Source organism: Engystomops pustulosus, chromosome 6 (genome assembly GCF_040894005.1).
Source record: "Engystomops pustulosus chromosome 6, aEngPut4.maternal, whole genome shotgun sequence".
Classification (NCBI taxonomy): Eukaryota; Metazoa; Chordata; class Amphibia; order Anura; family Leptodactylidae; genus Engystomops; species Engystomops pustulosus.
In genome coordinates, this window is record NC_092416.1 from 141445654 (window position 1) to 141463197 (window position 17544).

Below are 17544 nucleotides of genomic sequence, written 5' to 3' on the forward strand. Positions count from 1 at the left end.
GCCATAATTAATGTCCCCCTCACCAGTAGCCATAATTAATGTCCCCCATCCACCAGTAGCCATAATTAATGTCCCCCCTCACCAGTAGCCATAATTAATGTCCCCCCTCACCAGTAGCCATATACAATGTCCCCCATCCACCATTAGCCATAATTAATGTTCCCCCTCACCAGTAGCCATAAATAATGTCCCCCTCACCAGTAGCCATAATTAATGTCCCCCATCCACCAGTAGCCATAATTAATGTCCCCCCTCACCAGTAGCCATAATTAATGTCCCCCCTCACCAGTAGCCATATATAATGTCCCCCATCCACCATTAGCCATAATTAATGTCCCCCCTCACCAGTAGCCATAATTAATGTCCCCCCATCCACCAGTAGCCAACATCAATGCCCCCCCCCAACAGGGCCCCCATATATTTAAGCTAAATAAAAAATAAAATGTTTACCTTATTCTTCTCCCGTTGCGCTTTCTCTCATCCTGAGAACCGGGGCAGGCGACGGCTGATGACGCATCTGCCAGGTGAAGTGCCCGGTCATAGACCTCAGCAGACCCGGCGCAGGCAGACGCGTCATTAAGCCTGTGTCGGCCTAAGTGATGGATGCAGTGCGTGGGGACGGCGGCGGGTGGTGCGTGGGGACAGATTTTGTAATAGCAGTAAAAGGTATTGCTCAATGATAAAAATGTATATATGTATTTATAGACTCGGTCACATCTAAACATAATTTAGGGGTTCACGGCAATTTACATTACATGAATCAACCCCACTATCATCTTGTGCCTTGTTTTTGTTCCAACTTTTCTGTCAATGGAGCGGTGTGATAGCTTTTTAGTGTTTATGTAGTGCCAAATAGATAGACATAAGGCATAATCAGGAAGACAAGCCAAGGGGTCTGAACATAACAGATGTAAGCAGATAGAATGCACTCAAGCTTGGTCAAGTGTGAACTATAAATGAATTAAGGATTGATTCCCAGGACCTTTTATGTGATGTCAGAATTCCGGTTCAAAAGCTGATAGGTTAAAGATTCTGTCCATCATAGCAGGATAACTGTTAACCTTAACCTGCTGGTCTAGGTGCATAATTAATCAAAGCTGCTAGGAAGAAACAGACCAGTGTTCACACTAGTAAAGACAAAACAATGTTTATCAGCATATTCTTGTGTCACAAGATAATTCACTTACAGTCACCAGGAAGAAGAAGGTGAACTTCGGCAGACCTGAGCGGGGAATCGACACATGCACGATATCGGGCGAAGTTCTTATCGTTGGACAATGCACTTTCGCAGAACTTCATTGGACAGGTAAGTAAGTGTGCCCCACCATGTCATACTTAGCTCTCGCTTTCCAGCCTACTACCTACTATACACCATACACGACTCGTGTTTGACAAAGGCCCCTGTGGGGACGAAACGTCACCTTTGATTGAGTAGGATGGATATCAATAAAATTTTCATTTGGCATTAAAACAAAGGAGTGCTTGGATTACATATTACTTGGTATATTTTGGGGTGGGAATTCTAGTTCAGCACCCACTAATTGTCGAGTTGGGACCACACAACTGTTAAAGAATAGAACAACTTTATTTGTTTTGAGTTAACGACCCTTTTTGTGTATAATCTTTGTGTAGTCTGGTCCTGCAGTTGTATTTTCTGCAACTCATTTGGGCATCCAACACATATACAGTATTGGGCCCCACGGGGGTATGGAATCTAAACAAAATGACCTGATGTTCATCTCTTTTGGAGCAATTATTGAAGCAGACATTAAATAAGACTCAATGTATATATAGTCCAGGCGCCACTCTCTGCCTGTGTTTGTTATGTGTTTGGAGATTATTGCAGATCCTTAAAATGTTTGATATTTGACCCGGTCTTTCTAGTTGTGTCCCTGGTGAGATTCTTAGAGCATGATGGAGCCTTTTGTGATTCCATCAGTCTGTGCAAATGATTTTACTTTAGGCCAGCATGGCCGGTGTCCTAGTCCCACTCCTTCCTTATATCTATCTATGGTTGGCGGCTGACTTCATGTTAGTACACGAGGTCTCATAATCCAGCCAGAAGTCTGAGAGATGAAATTATAACACTATATCTTTTCTGGGATCTCAGTGTATATACTTGCCTAAAAAGACAACAATGTTCCATTTTAATCCTGTATTCTTTGGCTGCTGGTGGAAATGTTGGCCGGAATTAAAGTATATGAATTCCTAAACAAACCTCCTTAATGTATATTCATTTTCTGCTATATTTTGTTTAGGAAAAACATTTCCTCTGGGTTTGTCTGTTAGGAATTGTTTATGTTCTCATTATTCTCAAAGCTCAGCTGCTCATTGACTGGTCAATGTATTTGTTCCATACAGAGAAGCAGCTGAATACAATCTCCTGCTGTTTTATATTGCTAATGTGAGGTCCCATAGAAACTTTACAAAGATTACTGTCCTATTACAAATTACATTTTTGGATGTTTTTATAAATTAGGAACCTACAGGGTAAATTTGTAGACGGTCTTCAATGTTCAAAGGTTCTGTTAAAAATAAGCTGATCACAAAGTACCTGGTTTCTTAATGTCCACTTAAAATCTTTTGACCTTCATTCAGAAGTAGGTCAATATTCTTGCATTGTGGTGCATATCGTGGGCACTGTAAACTAAGTACTTTGGATACTAGATACTAGTAGCCTACTTTAGACCCATACCTTGAAGTATACCTACCACTCTTTAGTGAACAGCTTAAAAATGACAGAATTATTACAATACAAGATTCTAATATTTTGCAAAATTCTGCATGTTTTGGTAATCTCAAGAAGACCCATAATCAGTTGTAGGCCGATTGCCGTTTAGCAAGTTGTTCGGTCCAAGAAAATGCTCCGGGCACTTGGATTTCCGGACCTAACCTCCTATTACTGAGATGAGATGCTGAATTTAGTCCAGTGATACAAGGTTCGGTCTAGGAATTCCTGCCGGCGCTCAGAGCTTTTTTCTTAGACTGTACTTGCTCACAAGTATCTGGCCATAATCTGTAATCTGTTATCAAGTATTCATATCGCCATAGAAGAACAGTGGCTTAGACAGTTTGAAGTCATACAAAAGTCGCAAATTCGGCGCAACTCGCTCCTACGTTTTTGCTATGCAAGGAGGAAACTTGCAGCGTTCGGGCCGGGAGATCCGTGCAGCATGCGTTGCGAGTGTGATGCGAGTTCATCGCATCACACTCGCAAGTGTAGAACGGGCCTAATATGTTTTGTTTTGTGTAAGGCTACCTGCACACAACCATTTTCAAAATCTGCCATGGAGAACAAGGGTTAATGTCACGGCCACTGTGCATCAGTCTAGTTTCCATTTATCACAGATCCTCTTGATGTAAAAAAAAACAGTTCTACCTAGGACTTGATCTACTTTTTAATGGAACAAGTGAATGGTCTGTTAACTTGACAGACTTTTTTTTAATTTTCCCTCTTTATTAGCCATTCCTGATTTTGGATTCAGAAGCTAACTTAAAAATCTGAATGTGTGTCCTTAACCGCATAAGGTTCACCAGAGCAACCAATCTGAATAATGGCCAAGAAATAAGGTTCGTGGACAGAGGAGCCCACTTTATTCAACTGGATATATCATATTGAAGCTATAGTACAAAATTCCAAAATAATCGGCACTCTTTTGAGAAAATTGTAATTTCAGACGTTTTATTAATAGTAGTAAAGCAATCCAACAAAATTATGTGTGACGGGCCCCAACGGGACCTTCGTCTAAACACAGCTATAAGCCATTCTCCTCCTCTGCCTCCCTGCATAGCGGCTTGGCCACTGTCTTATCTCTGCCTCACAATCAGTGGTCCAAGGAAGGACCACTTGGGGCCTGAAATGTCACAAATTATTTTCATTTTGGATTGCCTTACTACTGTCAATAAAATGTCTGAAATTACAATATTCTGGAAAGAGTGCTGATTTTCTTGGAATGTATGTGTATGGGACAGTACCCTAGTGCACCTAAGACCATATGATGAATAAGGAGTGACATGCATGAATATATTACCAAGTACTGACCTTACCTCCTTCTAAGCTTTCTCTTGTGCTAGAGATCTCTTGGGGATTTCTAACTAAAGATCACTTGTTAGTTCTGATATCCTTCAACTTTCCTGGGTCCCATCATGTAGATTGCATAATAAGACATCATCATGTAGATAACATCACAGTATTGCAGTGAATTAGCACATAGACTTAGCCAATATACTGTGGTTGTCATTGATGGCTGAGATTTACAGGTTGTAAATATTGCAGTTGGATAACAAATTGTGAGACCCCCCTTTCCCCATCACAGCAATGTGCGACTCTTCATACTGTGTCTTAAGGCACAGAAAAAGGTTCCTGGTCAAATGTTTCAAGTCAAACTTCCTTACGCTGGAGAAGACATTGTTTCCACTACAGCATACAACTTCAGGTCAAGGGAACTAATATGTCAATGTTTATTTCTTAAAATATTTTAGATGCCAACAGGATCGGCTTGCAACTACATTAGCATGTAAGACATCATACGGACATGGAAAAGAAATAGTCTGACTGGACTCTAACAGTACCCCTCATCCTACACATGCAGAAAAGGGAAGTGGATAGAAATCCAAGGCGGCTGTGACATAATACCTAGACGGTAAAAATGGGGGCAATACTGTTAATCCTCACTGGTAATGGAAACTGGCAATAGACTCTCAAAATATTTGTACCAATGAATCAATGAATGAATCATGTCATCTGTGTCTTATGGATGTCCTGTCACTTCTCCTGGTTGGTAAATATTTGTATACCCCATAAAATTTGATTCTCTTGTATCTCTGTGTAATGCCATTCTTCTACTATACCTCACATATTAGGTTCCTCTGGATCCTCTGCAATTCTCTGGATTTGCACAAAATATATGAGGTTGTGAAGTAATGTCATTCTTCTGTTACCTCACATATTGGAGACTGTAAAGATACATCTCACCTTCATATACTTTGAAGAAAAGAAAAACTGATACAGTTTACCCTTGCACCTTCTCGTTCATGTTCACCATGGTAGGCTGTGACACCACTATGCAATGGAAGAGATCCGCTTGATGGCACAAAGGAATTATCCATAATAATTATAGAGAGTTACATTAATACAATAATTATCTATTAGTAATAAAGCTATTGTATGTAAATCACTGCATTGCAGTACTTTTGAATGCATGGGTTTTAGAAACACCCATTATGAGGGAAACATACCTTTAGACAGGTGTTGTTATGCAGATGCAGATCTTGTATTGGCCAGGAATGGAGGGGGAGGTTTTGGCAGAAAAAACGTTTTTTAAATTATGCTAATGAGCTAGTCTTGTTTTTAAAATGCTTGATAAATGTGACACATGGCATGTTCGACCCTTTTTTTCTCAGAACAAATTGTGCCAGATTTCAGGTGCATTGTTAGATCCATGACTAGTGTCCACCAACACTTCGCTCTTGCCGTCGCCTCCTGTGAATGCTCCTCATTGTTTCAGTCTGCTACAGCACAAATTTTCGGTGCACCCATAATAACAGTGCTCCCAGTCTATCACACCCCTGGAGTTAGAAGGCACCCTCTCTCATTTAGTGTAAAAGAGCATAAAGGTTCTTCTGATCTGCTTTCCTGTAATGCTGACCTTACGTGAGGATCTTGGTTTGACCTAACCCAAAATCTATGCTACCAGTCCTGGCATTTGTCCTGTTCCTTGACACTGTGCCTTGATTGCTATACCTATGCCTCCTCAGACATTTGTTTGTCCCTGACCATTTACGGCCTGACCCCACCAGTGTCTGCTCCGGGAATACACAACCCTGCGACCCTGTCCTGGTGAAGTCTAGTTCCCTGTACAGTAGTTAAACATGAAGACCAACAGGGACAACGACTTCGGAATAGCCCAAAGTCACCTGGTTTAGGTACCACAGTGGATCCACAACCTGCTGCATGTTATGTGCATTTTGTTTAATAAATTCCTCAACTAAGCTGTCACCATACCAGTGCAGGCGTACAGAGCCTCAACAATCAAACTTGTGCCAACCCTTTTAATTAAGGCAACTTCCAATCTGTCTATGGCCTCTCACCTGGCCAAACCAGTTCCCTGCACTGAAATGTCTCTGACTACAGATGGGAAGAGACTAACTGCTTTGGCTCTTACCCCAAGTCATGTCACAAGGCTTAAAGTCGACATTGATATGTTGGGAGCTGCATTATTTAAAGTAGTTTTACTTTTTCCCACCTTGGGAATTGTATGTGTATATTAATTTCCCAAATCGTTATGTAATTGAGAAACTTTATCTTATATGTGCTGTGCAGCCAGCCAAAAACATTGGCTTAAATACAGATAAGGCAACATCTGAAAGCATGTTCTTCACAAATTGACTAGGATTACTTCTTCCTCCAATAACATGTACATGAGTAAGACAATAGATACGAAGCACCAACAGGGACCAATGTCAGTAAACCCACATAGTACACCTAGTTCCACTGAAATTGCAAGGAATGATTCCCATTTGCCCTGGTTTCCTCTAATGTTGCCAGCTGCTTTCCTGCCAGTATTTTCCTTTGACTGTTTATTTTCCTAGAATTCAGATTCCTGATGAATTTCGATTAACCAAATAAGTAGAAACAGGCTACCTAAACTATCCACGTCTGGGCATGGGACTTAAATTAAAGCTGCTCTCTAGCTTTTTATAGAAACCAGATTTTAGGAACTAACCATTGGATTATCTCCATTGTGAAGATAGACAGTGAGCTGGGGCTGATGGCGTTTAAAATTTAACTCCACTTTTATACATCCCATTTGCTAATAATTTTTACCAACCCCAAAGCTATTGTCTTGATTCAAATACTTTTTGACAAGGCCTAGAGTTATAATTTACTAAACACAAAAAGGTGTCTGTAGGAAAGATACAAGTCTTGTACTTAAAGGGCATCTACCACCAGGATGAAGGATTGTATGCAAATCATCCTGAGGGGCTCCAGGCTCCATAGGTGTTAATGGAGCCTGGAGCCCCTCAGGCTCATTTGCATGCAGTCCTTCATCCTGGTGGTAGATGCCTTTAATATCTACCACCAAAATCAAGCACGATAAACCGGGGACACTTACTCATAGATCCAGTCACTGTGAGTGTGGTCATTTTCTTATATTCGTAAACCATTGCCTCCTTCCTTCTAAAATCAACTTCTATAATTGTGCTAAGAAACCAGAAGAGTTCTGTGTGTGGTTGGTTGTGACCAGAACCCCTCCAAGGACTTGTGATCAGATGACCAATAAATATGGCCTGCGTTATGATCATCTGCCAGCAGCATATCTCTCCATATGAATAATTTAACTAATGGACAATAAGTTGTGCTTCTGTTCATCCCTTGATTAGGGTGAGGGTATGTTCACACATGGCAGTAACGCATGCGTTTTCAACCGCATCAGAACAGCTGAGAAGAGGAGATTAGTCTCATTGTTAACACTGTGTTAACATTGTGTTTTGTAAATGCAATGTTAACAGCTATGCAATCAGGCAAATCTCCTCTTCTCAGCTGTTCTGATGCGTTTGAAAACACATGTGTTATTGCCACATGTGAATGCACCCTAAAAATGTTATTTAATGAGTTCCGATCAGCTTGTTATATCATTGATGTTTCTTCCATGGAAAAACACGTTGGTTAAAAACAGTAAATTTCTCATGAGTCTTATTAGTGTGTGTTGTTTAATAGGTTTTCTGAATGACTTTGTATGTTCTTTTATGTGAAAACTGCTTGCACGTGTATTTAAAGGGAACCTGTCACCAGGGACCTAATTTTCACTAAACACAGGTTGCAGAAGCCCAGTACAGCTGCATTGCACATATGCCTTTCTGCTTTCTCTAAGCATTTGCATTACAATATAATTGTGTGTTATAAATTACCTTGGACCCTGACAGAATCCTCTGTGTAGTCCCAGGGGTTGGGCTTTGGTTTGGATGCATTGCAAAAAAACAACATGTGACTTGTCTGTGCTGCAGGCTGCTCAGCTCTTGGCCCCCACCTTTGTGCTCTTGTACAGCTCCTCCCTCCTGCTCCTTCACGGAGCTCAGAGCCTGGTGAGCTGACATCAGTGGGAGCAGGTAATCTGAGGAGGGGAGAGTCTAACTTAAATGCTAAACTCTCCATTTCTGTGACTTTACACAACCAATTTACAATTGAATTTCAATCAGAACCATGATCTGGAAGATGTTAAGATACTTAACAACATAATGGTAGCGGTTTATTTGGTTAGTTTGTGCAGACAGGTTCCCTTTAAGCTTTGGAGGTGAACACCTTTCTAGAAAGAAAGACATGATGGCTTCAACCGTGATACCCTCTCACCCAACACTCCTACAACAAGAAATATCTTGAATGTGCCTCCTATTCACTTAAATGGAATGTATCGCTCATTTTGACTTCGTGCCAGCATTTATTTTATTGGGAATTGAATTTTTAAATAATATGCAAAAATTCCTAAATAAACTATTTTTGACAACCTTATCCAGCAAGGTATTTATAACCAGGAATACTATAGTATATTTGGAAATTAACTACACAATTATGAGTCAATGATGGAAACATCAGTGATTTTATTGTTTTCACATTGAATTTAGCACAAAATAGATATGTAAAAAATGCTACATTGTTTTAAAGGCCAACATTAAGCCTTGTCATGACGTTTACCCTCTTCCTGCAAATGTCTCCAACATTGATTGGTTGAGGAGACAGTTTTGTTATAAGAGAATCAAGCCTTATTCTGTATACAATGAAGATTTTACCCTTGATAATTCATGAGAAGGGTTTTTTTTAGAGAAAGCCCAAAAAATTCTTAATATGCCAAAATCCACTATGACATAGAAATAAAAAGAAAATACCCAAAGTTGATTCCATAATTCCACTGCATACTGTTTAACCATAGAGTTCAGTGTGGTATAGAGGAAACTCTTAACTCCCTCTAGTGGTGACTTCAGGTGGCCAGAAGTCTTTCCATAAAGGGGATCAGAATAAATTAAGCTACAAAGATATTTAAGGAATTAATCGACACAAGACATTTTGAAGCTAAACAAATTACATTTAAAAAAAGGATTTGCTTTAAAGGATTATTTCCACGAGTAAAGATTCTTAAATATACTCAGGATAACAAAATATCACATTCTCTAATTCACTGTTATTAACAAGATACAGCAATTCCCAGATATTCCAACATGTCTCTATGGGGCACATGTATCATAGTTTGGTCTCTCCGAGGTGCATTTTAGAAACTTTTGGTGGCTAGTTTTTGCACCTTATGTATGATCCTGTCTTTTTACTTGTGATACATGTTCAGTTTTTCCTATCCTGGCAGGTGCAAATTTTGGCTTCTTTTTGAGACTTTTTGTTGCAAATGTCTCAAATCCACATGGACAAAAGCCACGTGAGGGGGTTATATACAGGAGTGGACACAAGCCACATGAGGGGGTTATATACAGGAGAGGACACAAGCCGTGTGAGGGAATTATATACAGAAGTCGACACTACTGTTAATTTGGGATTTAACATGTTGCATTTTTAATGCATTTTGAAATCTATTACAACAGCTGAGGAGAGTGGATTTTCCTAATTACATTACTATTAATATTTGAATGTAAAAAATGCATAGTAAACGCAATGTTAACACATGCGTTAACGTGGTGTTTATATTGCGTTTCATAAACGCAAATGATAACAGCGGCATACATCAAGAGGCTTCCACCCCACCCGCGCTGGCCCAATCCCGGACGGTAGCGCCCTCCGCTCGGCTGGCCGCCCCCTCCGCTCGGCCGGCCTCCCCCCCCCCCCCCCCCTTCACACCCCTTCACGCCCCACCAGCGCGTGAAGGTGGCGGGTCGGGGCAAATAATCACAAGTGCTAGCAATAAGCTAGCATTTGCAATTATTTCAGGTGCTGATAAATGTGCCCCAAGATCTTTGTAGCAGGGACCTGTGTGTTTTATAGCTCAGATGTAGCAGAGATGTAGCAGACTCATTGTGTGTTATGTGCATCTCATGGATCTTATTATCTCTCATCTCTGATCTGTCTCATCTCTCTTTTTCCCTGTGTCAGATGCTAGTAGACTGTCAGAAGGTAAATGAAAGTCTATATAAACCTTGTACCCTGATAATCTAACCACATTGTCAGCACATAGCATCTCATAGCACAAAGGAATCATGAAGTGTCTGCTTAGAGAGTTCTTAACTAGTAAAATTGTAAAGTAAGAGGGGTTAAAATGATCTTTACTGTGTAAACATCACTAGGGGATTAAAATTTGAGAACTTTCTTTCATGGAAAACCCCTTCAAGTAAGCTTCAAAGAACATCTACCATAAGAATTTCTTACTTGGCTGATCCATTTTATATTATCACAAACAGGTTTTTGTAACTTCAGTAACCACAGTTGAGGAGGCTCAACTTTAGAGTGGGGCGTACATATTAAATTAGTCTTCAGAGCCAAGAGGCGCTGCAATGAAGTAGGCCACAGTGCCTCCAGCTCATTAGGAAATTTTTGTAACTTCTTCATGGGCGCATCGTGCGGTTACCGAAGTTACCAAAACCTGTTCCTGATAATATAAAATGCATCGGCCAAGTAAGTTTGGACAGTCTACCATGAGAAATACGTTTCTTATCTAAGCAATAGAGAAAAGAATTATTGGACTGCATTTTGTTAAGTCAACCAAAATCAGAAACTTTTAGAGTCAATTCACCCACTGGATGAAATCATTCTGGAATAAAAAATTGATCACAACAGAGCAACTCTTCTTTAGTAAGCACCATTAAATTACTGCTGGCTACTGTCCTGATCTATACATCAAGTTAAAAAATAAAAAATTGTGATAAGAGCTTATTATCTTATTATTGCACTAGGTACTAGTTTAATAGCCCTTTCTATTTGTTGCATTTAAGAACATCTCCTCACTCCCTAATAAGGTTAAAATGTGTTTTATATAATATCTCAGGAAAGTGGATGAGCGCATCCATAATAAAAGGGATACAACTTCCAAATTGTATGTAAACATAAAGAACAGTGAGCAGAGGTGTTGTAATGGTGTGGTTCTATAACCAATGGCCATCTTGGAATTGCAATTAATGTATTTAATGCTAAGAAATTCTGTGCAGTTTTAGAACATATGTCTGTTGTTATCAAAAGACATAATGGGGGTCATTTACTAAGGGCCCGATTCGCGGTTTCCCGACGTGTTACCTGAATATTTCCGATCTGCGCCGATTTCCCCTGAATTGCCCCGGGATTTTGGCGCACGCGATCAGATTGTGCCGCATCAGCGCTGGCATGCACGCGACGGAAATCAGGGGGCGTGGACGAACGAAAACCCGACGGATTCTGAAAAACCAACGCATTTTTTTTAAAAAATGTGTTGCGGAGCTTGCACTTACCTTCACTCAGCCCGGCTCGGTGTATTCCAGTGCTTTCCGGGGAACTTCAGCGCAGCAGCGCCACCTGGTGGACATCGTAGGAACTGCCTTAATAAATCCCGGCCAGACCCGAATCCAGCGCAGAGAACGCGCCGCTGGATCGCGCATCGACCGGGTAAGTAAATCTGCCCCATTCTGTCAGGCTGTGGTAACCACTAGAGGGAGCTACAGTAGGAAAAAGGTAGCAATGGTCTCCTACTGCAATGTTATGTGTTTTACCTTAGATTTGTAAATCAGTAAAAACAGAACTCCAACCCCATAAAGATAAAGAAAGATTTTGGGCCCAAAAACTAATAAAAACATTTGTGAATATTTTAACAACTGACCATGTTTAATCATACTGAGATAGGATCTGGAATGGATCTCTGCATACAAAAAGCAGAGTTGTGAATCCCAGTAAATTAGAGCCTTTTGGGTCATCATTTATTAAGGTAATAATATAGACATTGTTACCGCTGATTGCTCATCCTCCGCAGCTCTGCAAATTTTGCTACAGTTAAATCTGATCCCTATTACGGTGGCACTCTTCATGAAGCTGAATTTAAGTCAAGTATGACATATGCAGATTTGAGTAAAGAAGTGTTCTTAGTCTGTTTTGGGACATCTTTAGGCATTAGGCGTGTCTTACAATTTCTCATAATTTGGGTTTCAAACTACCGGATCAAATACATAACACAATTCATCATACTACACATTCTGTATTTCCACAAGTCTTCTATACAACTGCAAAATTGCTCATTGTAAGCCCCTAAATAAAAGTAATCTATGTTGCTTGAGCTAAATTGTTTAAATGCTATAAACTCTATTTCTCCTACTTGACTCCAAAGGTTCCTCCGTAACTATGATTATTAAATAGAAGAGCCCATAAAATGTCTTTTCCTTACACGCCCAAACCACCTAAAAATGTAACCCTTATAGCATGTTAACTTCAACTCTTCTGGATTGTTTCCTTAAAAAGTTGTATGTTCCTCAGGCATAGAATGTAGTGATGTAGTCTCTTTAGATTCAACGTGAAGAAGATTCCATGTGCTGCCACATATTACCAGATCTTTTTATCAGAATAATGTGAGAGAGGTGGATTTCAAGTAGGAAACTTCCATGGGCCCTATTTTCTAATGTGCTCCAAGGTCAATTGACAGTCCGGGTCATGATTAGGGTCATAGGGCGCAGGCAGCGCGACTCCAGTTCTCCGATCAACACACCAACATTTACCACGTTGTCCATCAAGCGCTGGATGACACTATGAGACAAGCGAGATTCAGGTCAGTTCATGAGTAAAATGTGTATGGTTACCTATGAATTCTGCTTTGGTTCTAGATATAGCTATATTTTTATCATCTTCTGAACAATATGACTTCTAAAATGGTTCTAAAAGATCAAAAAATGTCATAAAATGTGGATTTTCCTCTGTTTATGGGTATTAATGAAAGTTAAGCACTAACTAATTAAAAACTATTAATAAAGATTTTAAAGGAAATCTACCACCAAGATGAACAATTGCAAACCAAGCACACTTACATGCTGGTACGTGCCCTCTCTGAAATGATCCACTGTTTTTTTTAGGATCCACTCTTTTTTAACCTTTTTATGCATAACAAGGGCTTAAAAAAGCCCTTTCTTTCTATTAGTTGCAAATAAAGGTTAAAAAGCATGCAAATGAGCCTGAGGGGCTCTCGGTTCAATTAACGGTTATGGAGCCCTGCAGCCCCTTGGGCTTTTTAGCCTAATTTTTTGTAAAAACAAGGACATAAGTAGAAGAAATAAGCATATTCTACACATACCAGCATGAAAGTGCGCTTAGTTTACAATCCTTCATGCCTTTAATGATCAATTTAGATTGATTTAAATGGAATCTTTACCCATTGTTGGACATCTAGAAAATTATTTCAGTAAGAACACCCTCAGCCAACAACTGCCATGCGTAAGCAATGTATTGGCACTGTGTCTCCTCCATGGTCTCTGGACAGTAGTGCTCTTAGCTATTGGCTAATGGCTATAATTGTATAGTTGTTGAGTTGAAAAACTCTGAAAGAGACAAATTGCTAAACTACAGTTGTGGCCCTTTTATTTTCTGGATCAGTAGGGTTTTAACATGATATTTATTCTCTATGATTATTTCTTTACTTGTCTGATTTGTACAAATCACCATCGATCATCAGGTCAAGGGAGGACTCAAGTTGCCATTGCCTCTACTAAGACTCACAATTTACTGCTTTTTGTTGGTCTGCACCAGGACTTTGCCTTAATTGGTTTTAAGTGACATGTCCAAAAGGTAGTTAATCACAAACTATCATTATCATTGCATGATGCATGAGCAATATACCTGCTTAGGGTTGAAGTTTCCATCCCGGTCACAATTTGGAATTGGATAATTTAGAAAATCCTCCTGAGTCTTGATCCTTAGAGATGCCAGTCTGTCTAATGCTATGGTCAACTCCAGGTGGCATGATCCCTAGGAAGAACAACAATTTAGTTTGAACACCACCAGCATAACAAGGGGACATTAACTCAATGAACAGGCTTTCATTACCACATCACATACAACTGGTGAAAAGGTGTAAAGCGCTTTTTACAAAAGTCAAGTCCAGTTAGCCGCATTGGTAACATTATTCAGAATTCTTACCATTTGGACCGGTAGATTGTTGACTGGTTTTTGGTTCATTGAATGCTTCTTCATTCTGTGTGCCGCATTGCGGTTTGCTTTCGCCATCTCCTTTTGGATGCAGGTCTTGTCATTTGTTGCACAAGGATTTAAGTTGATATTTGGGTGGTCAACTTCAGCTAAAGAAACATACATAGATTAACTAGATCTCATTTTGGCCAAAAAACTGTCTATCTCTAAGGATATGCAATATTAGCTAGATTACGATAAAGAGAAATAAATAAAAAAAAAAATTTAAAGGAAATCTACCATCAAAATAAATCATGATTAGCCAGGGACACTCTGGATTTCTTCTTAACTTTTACAATTATGCTAATGAGCATGAGGGGCTCTGGGGGTATTTCCAGAGCCCCGCAGTCATGTCTTTTCAAATTCTGTTACAATGAGCAAATCAGGTCTCCCCTCCCCCTGCACTTCCTGCTGCTGCTAAATTACACAGGAAGCGTGAGGAGGGAGAGAGCAGGGGAGGGGAAGACATGTTCTGCTTATTGTAACAACCAGTGAAAATACATCATGAGGGGCTCTGGAAACACCCCAGAGCCCCTCAGGCTCCTTAGCATAATTGTCAAAGTTGGTTTTAGAAGAAAGACCATGGTTAACAAATAAGACCATGGTTAACAGATATAAAAATATTATCACAATAACCGTGAAACTTTATTTCCCTGGTTTATATTTTGATGGTAGATATGGTTTAAGACTAAACTTACCGTACATGATCATTTTTACATAACGCATTTTTCGGACTTTAAACCGCACTAAAAATCCATTGATTTTCTCAGAAATCAAAGGTGCGCCTTATAGTCCAGTGCGCCTTATATATGAACCTTATTTACAGACAACAGCTGCCTTGAACTGTGCATAGGTCTGCCACCTGCTGGTCATTTATCCTTATAATCAGGTGCGCCTTATACTCTGATGTGCCTTATATATGAACCTAGACGTTTTAGCCGGCATTTATTGATGGTGCGCCTTATACTCTGGTGCGCCTTATAGTCCGAAAAATACTGTAGTACCTGTGTTTAAACCTTTCATGTGCTTTCTGTTGCTCTATATAAAAGTAGTATATTGTAGAGGATGAGGAACTGAACCATGTGATATATTGGTTAATGTCAAGTTTATGATTCCATGATTTCTAAATAAAAAAGAGTTAATCAAGACTTCATCATCTTTTCTAGGAGCTCTGCCAGGATTTACTCTAATTTATTGCTAAAATCCAGTTCCAAATCATGTAAACCTAAAGAGTCTCTCCCATTGTCATATTCTGCACTTTAAGGACGAGCATAGGAACACAATGATTGTAGTAATCACAGGGTTAAGCCAATAGTGTTTCCAGCACATTCCAGTTCTATACTATTAGGATTGATTTTGCCAAGCAGATCTGCTCCAAATGACCTGTCGCTGGCAACAGAAGATCCACATCTCCGTAATTAACTCAGAGAGCGTCTCTCTAGGAATCCCACTTTATGATGTAAATGGAGCTCTAGAATATAAATTGTGAAAACTGACTTACTTCTATCAAGGTATTCTACGTTTTTTCGACTTTCTGTCTGATTTGAGCAAATTTAAACCGTTATTGAGATTATTTCATTCATCAGCAGCTAGGGGGCAGAACAACCTACTGGACAACGACTGCAATCCTGCATCTGACTAGAGGGATGTCTATGATTTTCCTGCAGTATATTCCATGCAAAAAAGATTTTTATTAATAGTATAGTAAATATTGATATGTGATCATTTACATAAACATAGGGGGGATCTATCAAATGCTGGCACATCGTGTGCCTGAGCTTGATGTTAATAAGGCCTATTGATGCAGAGCAGGTCCTGTCTGATGTAGAACTGCCCTATAACCTAGAACAGGCTATAGCTAGTATGTCAACGTGCCCGCGCCCGCCAACTTGGAGTAGAGGTGATGTAAGAGGGAACTGGCAGTAGAAGCCTTGATAAATACCCACCATAGTTCCTTCAACTTTCAAGCAAGATAAAAATGGGATTACAGGCAGGTTGCGGAGAAGATAGGGAAAATTTGGGATAAAGCATTAACAATAAAGGTTCATTGCAGAAGCCTTACAGTTGATTATTGCAGCCCGAGAATAAAGTTCAGTAAATTACCAGCATCCAGAAAGCTTCTCCCAAAGCTGTCACAGTGGACAGAAAGGTACATTTGTAACTGGGGGTTGTCTTTTACTTGGGTGTTCTTAAAGGGGTACCCCCACCTCATTTAATATAGTTTATTCAATCCCTAACCCCCCAAAATTTCTTCAATTCTTTGATATTATGAAAAAAAATTACCTATATGCTAATAAGATAATGTAAATGAGGCTTATCTGCCCCTTAGCCACCGCCCTGTGTTGACACTAGATGCGACCACCGGCACTCATCAGCAGCATTGGGCGTGCAGGTGTATGGAAAGAGGTTTGCTGGCCTCTGAACCCACTGTGAATATGCCCATATCTAGCGCAGTTCACATATTCCTCGTCACCTCGCTTGCTAGATCAGGACGGCTGCCAAGCGTGCACAGCCGCTTCATAGATTGTCCAAGCTTTGCTGTGGCACAGCTGTGTACTGCAGCTAGCCGGCACTACTAGATGAAGAGAAGAGAGGTAAAAAACACTTCTCTTTATCTATGCCGGCTTTCTGTCGTAGAGTTAGTCGGGAATACATGAATTGTGCTAGTTATACACGTTCACATTTTCCTGGTGGATTCAAAAGCCAGGAAGTCTCTCTCCATGCGCCTGCAAGGCCATATGTAGTGTCACACAGGATTGGTGCTAAGGGGCAGGTAGGCCACACTTACAGTATATTATATGTTTTTAAAATAACAATGCATCGAAGAAATGGGTTAGGGATTGAATTAACTATAATGAGTGAGGTGGGAATACTCCTTAGTGTAATGGGCAGCTGTAGGGATCTGAGTGTCAACATTGGCCAAATAATGTTTAGTGTTTGACACTAGGTCACAGTATCCTCAAAACAACAAGTATTATGAAGTGTTTCTAAGGTAGAAGAACCGGAGAGAAGGGGCATAACTACAGTGCTAGAAGCCATAGCAGCTGCTATTGGGCCCCCAGTGTCAGAGGGCCCCATCATGCAACCTGACACACTAAAGAATGGAGAATGTGCAGCATTATATACATATTTTGATGCACATTGAACAGCATAATATGAATATAACATATGTAATCCATATATGGTGTATATCTGTGTGTACCTGTGATGTGTATTTAGTGTATGGTGTGTATATACTGAATGGGGGATATTTATCATACGCTGGCGCTCGTGCTGCTCCGTTTGGCTGGCCGCGCCCCCCCCCCCCTTCACGCCCCTTCACGCCCCACTGGCGTGAAGGTGGAGGATCGGGGCAAATAATCGCAAAAGCTAGCAATAAGCTAGCATTTGCGATTATTTCAGGGCCTCTGTGCCACTGG

The 17544-nt window shown here is 40.2% G+C and overlaps 1 protein-coding gene across 1 annotated transcript in view; it reads right to left on the reverse strand.

Moving 5' to 3' along the window:
• Positions 1-10992: 10992 nt before the first annotated feature.
• The window catches only part of IGFBP4 (insulin like growth factor binding protein 4), a 36395-nt gene continuing 29843 nt past the window's right edge, over positions 10993-17544 (reverse strand). Inside the window, exons 2-4 of the mRNA XM_072111424.1 lie at positions 14078-14235; positions 13778-13906; positions 10993-12694 (exon numbers count right to left, since the gene is read on the reverse strand). Of these exons, the coding sequence (XP_071967525.1) occupies positions 12560-12694; positions 13778-13906; positions 14078-14235 (422 nt within the window). The 3' untranslated portion in view covers positions 10993-12559. The remainder of the gene's footprint in view (positions 12695-13777; positions 13907-14077; positions 14236-17544) is intronic.